Source organism: Helianthus annuus, chromosome 13 (genome assembly GCF_002127325.2).
Source record: "Helianthus annuus cultivar XRQ/B chromosome 13, HanXRQr2.0-SUNRISE, whole genome shotgun sequence".
Taxonomy (NCBI): Eukaryota; Viridiplantae; Streptophyta; class Magnoliopsida; order Asterales; family Asteraceae; genus Helianthus; species Helianthus annuus.
Genome location: NC_035445.2, coordinates 89,362,004 through 89,369,887, shown reverse-complemented (window position 1 = coordinate 89,369,887; position 7,884 = coordinate 89,362,004). Strand labels below are relative to the sequence as shown.

At 34.3% G+C, this 7,884-nt stretch overlaps 1 protein-coding gene across 1 annotated transcript; it reads left to right on the top strand.

Moving 5' to 3' along the window:
- The first annotated feature begins 2,792 nt into the window (after positions 1 to 2,792).
- Positions 2,793 to 7,575, top strand: LOC110898545 (protein WVD2-like 5). The gene is made up of 9 exons (XM_022145338.2): positions 2,793 to 2,986; positions 3,499 to 3,725; positions 3,915 to 4,130; positions 5,003 to 5,052; positions 5,332 to 5,403; positions 5,795 to 5,894; positions 5,995 to 6,066; positions 6,170 to 6,277; positions 6,801 to 7,575. The coding sequence occupies exons 2-9, from the start codon at positions 3,501 to 3,503 to the stop codon at positions 7,164 to 7,166; spliced, it is 1,209 nt and encodes a 402-aa protein (XP_022001030.1). The 5' UTR covers positions 2,793 to 2,986; positions 3,499 to 3,500; the 3' UTR covers positions 7,167 to 7,575.
- The last annotated feature ends 309 nt before the right edge of the window (positions 7,576 to 7,884 follow it).

Sequence of the window (7,884 nt, the reverse complement as noted above, 5' to 3'; positions counted from 1 at the left end):
TTATTTCTCGTGGTTGGTTCCTAATGTCTAGATCAACTAGATTTGCAAGTGGCGAGAGGTCAACTTTTATGAAGTATCACCCTATTGAGAGCATTTGGAGTTATAGATGGTCATCGGGTAGACACTGTTGGTGTAAGATTAGTATGCTCTCCATCTTCCGACTATCTTAAATGTGTAATATTCATTATTACATTGTTTGGAGATGAATACACGATATATATTGAAATCTCGAAGCAAGAAGGTCAACAACTGGTAACAGGAAGGAAGAAGATTCTATCGCCGGTAATAAGAAGCGAGAAGGTTCAATTGCTAGTAAACCTACTGGCCGTTGTATATACTCAATTTTGTAATTGTTGATTTTTCTCTACTCTTAGTTGTATATTTTGCAATTGTTGATTTTTCTCTACTCTTAGTTGTATATAATATATCACGCGCTGTTTAAATTTCAAACACGAGCAAGCCCCTAGATAAAATCGACATTGTTTAAATTAGGAGGTTGTTTTGGTTTAACTGAATGCCATAAATCCTATTTAGATACCAAACTGATTAAGGGTATCCGGTTCAGGTATACTGGTAATAAGGTTTGACTACATCCGATCTCTTCTTAATTCTTAATTGCGTCATGTTGCTTTGGGTTGGGTTGGGTTCGGTGATAAGGTCTCAATAGAGCACTCCGTCTATAATGGTTCAAACATATACTTTAATTTGGTATACTTACTTGTCTTGAAAAAGTAATTTTATAACTATACTTGAATATAAACGTTGTAGGTATATTTAAAATAACATATTTGGATTAGGTGACACCTACCAATCCAATTCAAAAATATATGTATTAAAGGAATAGATTCCTTAACGTAAATATCAAAATACATTTGAAATTTTCCCTAAATGCCATAAACAAAAGCATTCTTATTACCCGTGAAGAGGAACATCCTCATCCGTTGTGAAGAGATTTTGTCCACCGTTGGATTTAAAAAAGATGACTTTGATGATAAGTGAGATGGGCACATGGCACTTACTAGTTTACTGATTGCAACAACCGTTAACCACCGACGCTCCACCAGATTCGGCCCACCCCACTTCACTCTATTTTCTACTTGTATTATTATTATTATTATTATTATTATTATTATTATTATTATTATTATTATTATTATTATTATTATTATTATTATTATTTATTTTTTTTATATTTTTTTTGAACGGCCAACAGAATCAATCCCGAGCACTGTCGGGGCACCAACTAGACAAACGGAGTACTCTGAGAGTAACCCAAGTCCACCACCAATTCCAGAGAAAACCCGATAATCCAACCGCTCGTAGGCACGGCAATAAAATTTCACACACCTTAAAATTTATTTTGATAACCTAACATTTATACAAGTGATGTATTTCAAGGGAATTTCAGCTACAAGACCACCATACACTACACTTATACGACTCATATATACGTTTGTATGGGTCATTTACATGTCAACGAATATTAATTTTATCGTGTGCTGTGAATACATGTACAACTAGTATATATAGGAAGACCCATTATTATTATTATTATTTTTATTATTAATTCATAATATTGAAAGAAATAGTGTTTATTTTGTTATTTGTGTGTGCTTTTTTTGCACAATGAACTTTAAGTTTTCTATTTTTGAAATAAAACTTTAGATTTTTATAATTTTCCCACAAAAGTTAAATGATTTTAATTTTTTATTAGTTTTTGCTTTATGTTTTCCCCAATTTAATAATCATCGAGTTCAGTTGCTACTTAGCATGTTTGGTGGTTACATTTGGTCTCTATTTTATTATTTGTGTGTGCTTTTTTTTGCACAATGAACTTTTAAGTTTTCTATTTTTAATTAAAACTTTAGATTTTTATAATTTTCCCACAAAAGTTAAATGATTTCAGTTTTTTATTAGTTTTTGCTTTATGTTTTCCCCAATTTAATCGTCGTTCAGTTGCTACTTACGCTGTGTTCCTGAGTTTAATAAAGGAAAGAAAAGGGAAAAAAGAAAGTATAGGGAGGAAAGAAACAAAATTGTTCTATTCTCCCACATCTCCATCTCTTTCTCTCTTTCTTTCTCCTCATAAAAAAAATCTCTGGAACACCATAACTCTTTTTTTTCCTTCCAAATCTCTTCTCTTCACTTGAAAATAAAACTCTGGAACACAACGTTAATATGTTTGGTGGTTACATTTGGTCTCTTAGGATTTTTTTACCAACTCAACTTTCTAGTACGTGTCGGTATAAATTTGACTTCGTTGACGTTTTACGTGAGTCTTGGTGTTAGAATTTCGTGTTTTTATTTTATGTTTTCCCCAGTTTTGCCCGTCCTTCAATTAGGCTGGAGGGTGTGGGGGCGCCACCCCCGCTAACTCAGCCACTATAGCGCCCCTAAGGGCTCCATCACCACACCCTCCATTTTATGAGGGGGGCGCCATGGGTGAGGTGCCAGCATGGTAACGAGCAAACTAATGTATTCAGGTGAGGCCCACAACATGTCAACCAATCAAATTTTTTTTTATTTTTGTTTAATAAGAGGCTCCATCCACACCCTTCAAATTAAAGGGGGCTTCATGGGCTGACGTGGATCCTACGTAGCCTGATAAAGCCCCTAGAGGGCTCCAACCACACCCTCCAGCCTTACTACTTAGCATGGTTTTATGCCTCTCACCGTAACATTGGGGCCTAGGACTATTATTATTATTATTGTTATTATTATTATTGTTATTACTAATATAATAAAATATAATTTATTTATTATTGTTATTATAGATACATCTTCTTCATATATTTCACTACATTCTCTCTTTTAAGTATCTGGAAAAAAAGATTTGGGAGGCGCTGTCACACACGAAAAACACACAAACCCTTTTCACTTCAAACATTAAAGATTCAGTTTTTCTTCCAAAGATCCACCACCTCTAGGGCTCTTTACAAATACCCTTTTCTTCTCATGGACTTCTGATCTTTCTCTGCTACTATAGGTGAGCATTTTTCCGTCTTTTTTCGTTAAAAATATTCTAGAATGTGTCACTTGTAATGATGCGTTTAGTGTCTTTGTGTTCAATCGGTTATTGTTTGTTTGAAATTTGATGTTTCGGATCTTTTGATTTGGTTCGAATCTTGTGGATCTGTTCATATGGTTGAAGATCTGGTTGTGGGTAGATGTGTTTTGGTTGATTTTTGTATAGAAAGTGTAGATTTGTTTTGTGAAGTAAGATTGGTTGAAATTTGGGGGAAATGATGGAATGTGAATTAGGGTTTGGGACTCATTTGTGTTGTATGTTTTTGTGATTGAATATTTGAATCTGTTGTTGTTGTTGTTGTTATATCTACTGGATCATGCAGAAATGGGTATATCATATATGCCTATAAGCTGTTTGTATAAATGCCCCACAGAAAAAAAATAGTTGATTTGAAGGGACATTGCCAACTACTCACATTATCCTTAAATCTGTTGACTGTTGTGAGAAAAATATTGATTTTTTTTTTGTAGCTATGGCGGCTGTTGATGATACGATGGTTGTTTCCGGAAACGGGACTGCTCATGATGCGGTTCAAGAACAGTTTTCTAACTACGACGAGGAAGATGACTCGATGGAAATAATCGCCAGAATTCCGAATTATAATTGTGAAACTAAAGAGGGAAACGGGAGTAACGAGTCGTTTGCTGAACGAGTTGAGGAAAGCGTTGAAGAAAGCAATGATCTTGATGCTTTTAAGGTACTTAAAATTGGTTATTATGATAAAAGAATTGGCTTGATAAATAAGCAATTTGACATCAGATTGTTTTTTAGTCAACTTTGAAACAAGCATTTAACTTTTGTTAGCTATAACTGTTTTTTTCTGCTAGATTTTTTTTTTTTTTTTTTTTTTTGAAAAAAAGGGTACGTGTCATTTTATTATTTTCAGGAACTTCAAGTGAAAGATACTGATGATGCACCGGCTCAACCGAAATGTGAAACTGAGTCGGGCAACAGTGTCGGCCATAAGAATGACACGAAAAACAAAGTAGATGGTAATAAAACGAAGAAAACGACTTTGCCTAAAAGTGGAACGGTTCCTGTTGAGAAGAAGAGTGTTAATTCGAAACCCGCAATAGGTCAACCTAAGGCCCATGTTACTAAGGTACATTTGCGTTAATATACTTACGTTGCTTTTGGAGATTAAGTTTATGGTAAAGCATTTTTATTATATTTGGTTCTTGAAAAACGACAAGTGTCCATAATCTCTCTCTCTCTCTCTCTCCCTCTCTCTCTCTCTCTATATATATATATATATATATATCTATATATATGTATAGAGAAAGTGTAGAATACAATAGTTCCTTATCGTGCGAAGATACGTGAGCAGGAGATTGAGACGCGTGTCATTTTTTATTTTTATACAACTGGCATGATTATGTATATAACATGCGTAATTAGGATTTGAAACAACCCATGCGTAATTTTCATTATAATGTGCGTAATTATGTAATAACGTGCGTAATTATGCATTATAACGTGTGTAATTATGCAATAACGTGCGTAATTATGTCATGTTAATTACTATTGTGCCACCGCGTTCAATTGAAGGTCTAAGGTAGGTCAGATGTGCGGTTGAGTTGCTTGCGTACGCTTCGCACGATAAGGTGGTCTTGTACAGTTGTATGTTAACCGAACTCTATACGTATATACACACACATATGTATGTATACATGTGGGATGATTTATCTGAGGACCACGAAATGGTTTTTATACTTTGAATTTACGTGCTCGATGAGTCAATGTTCTCACGGTTTTCAACCTTTTTTGTGGTCCTCTTTTGAATCTTTCACTGGGCGGACCTACCTTAGGGGAAGGGGTAGCCTCCGCTACCGCTTGTCGCTCCGGTGGTAGTGTAAATTTTGAAAAAAATTAACGTTTTTTGATGTTTTTTCTAGATCCGCCACTGTTTCACTATGTATGTATATGGATATTACATAATAAACCATGTGGTATTTGGTTATTTGTTTACTACAGAAGCCTGGAACGTCAGATTCTCAAACGTCTACTGCGAATGAAGGTGTCAAGTACGTTGCCTCTTTGTCCATTTGAGCTTTATGTTTCATTGAAAACACAAGCACCTGTTTGGATGTGTATCTTGAAAGTGATTATATGATCTTGAATAATCATTATCAAATAATCGGTTATAAAACTTCGGCGGTGCTTTCGTTGTTTATAGCTGAATCATCATACAACTAATTTTTTGAATGTTCGACAATTTCTGACAATCATTAAACATAATGCAAGTATATGACCAAAAAATTGTCATTTCGAAGACGTTTGAAGTTATAGTTTTCTTTATTCAGGCCGAAGATTAAAGTGAAGCCCGTGAAAGCAGTTCATGGAACCGCTACAGAAGGAAGAGCACATTCTCCTGAGTATCCTTTTTGTCTTGACTCTAATATATCTTGTTTTACATTGATAGGGGTTCAGTTGGAATATATCACCATCATCCAATATGGCTATCGCATATTTTTTACTAATTTACCAATCTATCTACTTGCCGTCATGCTTTGACTTTTAATGTCAAACTTGTATTTACCAAGACTCTAATCGTTACTTATTTGTTAACTTTTGCTTCTTTTCAGAATTTAATATATTAATATACTTATTTGTGCTTTGATTTTGCTACTCATTTCATTTGTTCTGCGACCGCTAAATGTATTGTATTCGAACAAAAAAAAATGAAATTTACTTTGTTTTATATTCAAAATCGAAATTGAAATCGAATGTGAAGATACTCGGTTTGTCCTTAATTTTGTTGAATAGAAGCTCCACAACAGGAGATGAGAAGCCACAAAGACAGGGCACCCTGCCAGCCTATAGTTTTAGTTTTAGGTGTAACGAAAGAGCCGAAAAACGTAAAGAGGTTGGAAATTGACTTTTCTTTTGACTTTGTGGCTCATAACTATGATTAGCTCGACGGCTTTAAATTAATTTTTTCGTTTCTAAACTTTTGGTTTTGGCAGTTCTATTCGAAGCTCGAGGAGAAAATCCATGCAAAAGAAGAGGAAAAAAACACACTGCAAGCGAAAACAAAGGTAAATTTAAGTTTCGCTACACGTTTCAAGGTTAAATGTCGTGGACCCCTTTGTGATAGATTATAACAAGAAATTGTATTTTATTTTTCATTTATTGTACCAGGAACATCAAGAAGCCGAGATTAAGATGTTAAGAAAGAGTCTTATGTTCAAAGCAACACCGATGCCGAGTTTTTACCATGAAACGCCTCCGAAACCAGAGTTAAAGAAGGTAAGTTTCACGTTAAAAAATTGGGTAAATTGCATTTTACGTCTTTTAAGTTTGAGCGAAATTGCAGGTTCTTTAACTAACGAAATTATACCGGATGTCCTTTATGTTACAGTTTCTCATCATGTGATGTCGTTTTGCCCTAACTCAGTTAATTTGTTCTGTTAACTCTTAACACGTGTCACTCACATGAGGGCATAATGGTCCTTTTCACTTGATAACTAAACAAAAAAATTTACTCGTGAACCTTCAAGAGGAAGACATATTTTAAGTGAAAATGACCATTATACCCCTCATGTGAGTTGTGCATGTTAATAGTTAACAGAAAAAATTAACTGGGTTAGGGCAAAAGGACAGTGTTTGATGAGAAACTCTTAACATAAAAGACATCCAGTGTACTTTTGTTAGCTAAAGGACAACGCCAACAATTTTGCTCAAACTTAAAGGACATAAAATGCAATTTACCCTAAAAAATTCAAATACTTTCAGTTTCAAAATCAATACCGATTGATTCTCGTTGATGTAGATACCGACCACACGGCCCAAATCTCCAAAACTTGGAAGGAAAAAGGATTCAACAACCACAGAACCGGAAGCAAACGGTGGTACTACTTTCCGACCTCGGTTAAGTTTGGATGCAAAGAAGTCACTAAACAACAAAACAACCGCTAAAGCTCTTTCCCCCGTTCCTACAAAGAAACCCGCAAGGAAATCTCTTCCAAAACTGCCTTCTGAAAAGATCAAATTGCCGGCAGACTTAAAAGATAGTAAAGAAGCACCTCCCGTTGACATTACGATATCGTCCAACGAAACAAACGAACCTGAAGCGGTTAAGGAGTCGTCACATGTCCAGGAGGCGGATACACATGCGGTTGAGGAAAAAGCGAACTAAAACGATGAGAATGTCGAAGTGTCGGTTCTGTTTTTAGTTTTATCCTTCAGACGTATATAAACGACGGCATCGATTGAAAACTGGAGGTTAAAGGGTTTTGTTTAAAATCATCTTGTGTCATTGTTGTTCATAGTCAACTACTACTGCACTGAGGTAAGTGTTTTTGTCATGGTTTTTTCAAGAATGGTGGTGTGACCATTTTGCCCTTTTGGATGTTTAGTTTCTTTTTCTCATTTGATTCCTGAACTGTTGTGCAATGTGGTTTAGTTTTACTAATTATCAAGAAACTGGTGGGAAATCTGTCTTGTGTTCAGATGTCAATTTGACAAACACTTGGGAGTTATGTACCTTAAAATGAGATTGCTAAATTTCTGTTTATAAAGACTCATGTACCTTAATATTTGGTTTTTATTGTTGTTACATAATTATATATATTTAATTTAATTAGTTTTTTGATAACCAACAATTTGATTTTTTGTTACAGAACTATGTAGTGGATAAAATAATTAATAATTTGTAATTTTATATGATGTACAAAAGCTAAAATTTACAAATCCAATTACTAGTTAAAATCAATACATTTTTAATATTTTACTGATTAACCTTCAATTGTTTTTATTTCTTTAAAAAAACCATCTCACCTATTTTTCTACATTTTTATTATTTGTCTATACTTTCATTTTCAAATTGTTTTTCTATCTAGGGATGGAAAAAAACC

Excerpts from the sequence above, each read along its gene's own strand:
- LOC110898545 (XM_022145338.2), top strand. The coding sequence starts at position 3,501 with ATGGCGGCTGTTGATGATACGATGGTTGTTTCCGGAAACGGGACTGCT. Across the intron at positions 5,053-5,331 it reads ACTGCGAATGAAGGTGTCAA|GCCGAAGATTAAAGTGAAGC; the intron begins GTACGTTGCCTC and ends TTCTTTATTCAG. Across the intron at positions 5,895-5,994 it reads GAGCCGAAAAACGTAAAGAG|TTCTATTCGAAGCTCGAGGA; the intron begins GTTGGAAATTGA and ends TGGTTTTGGCAG.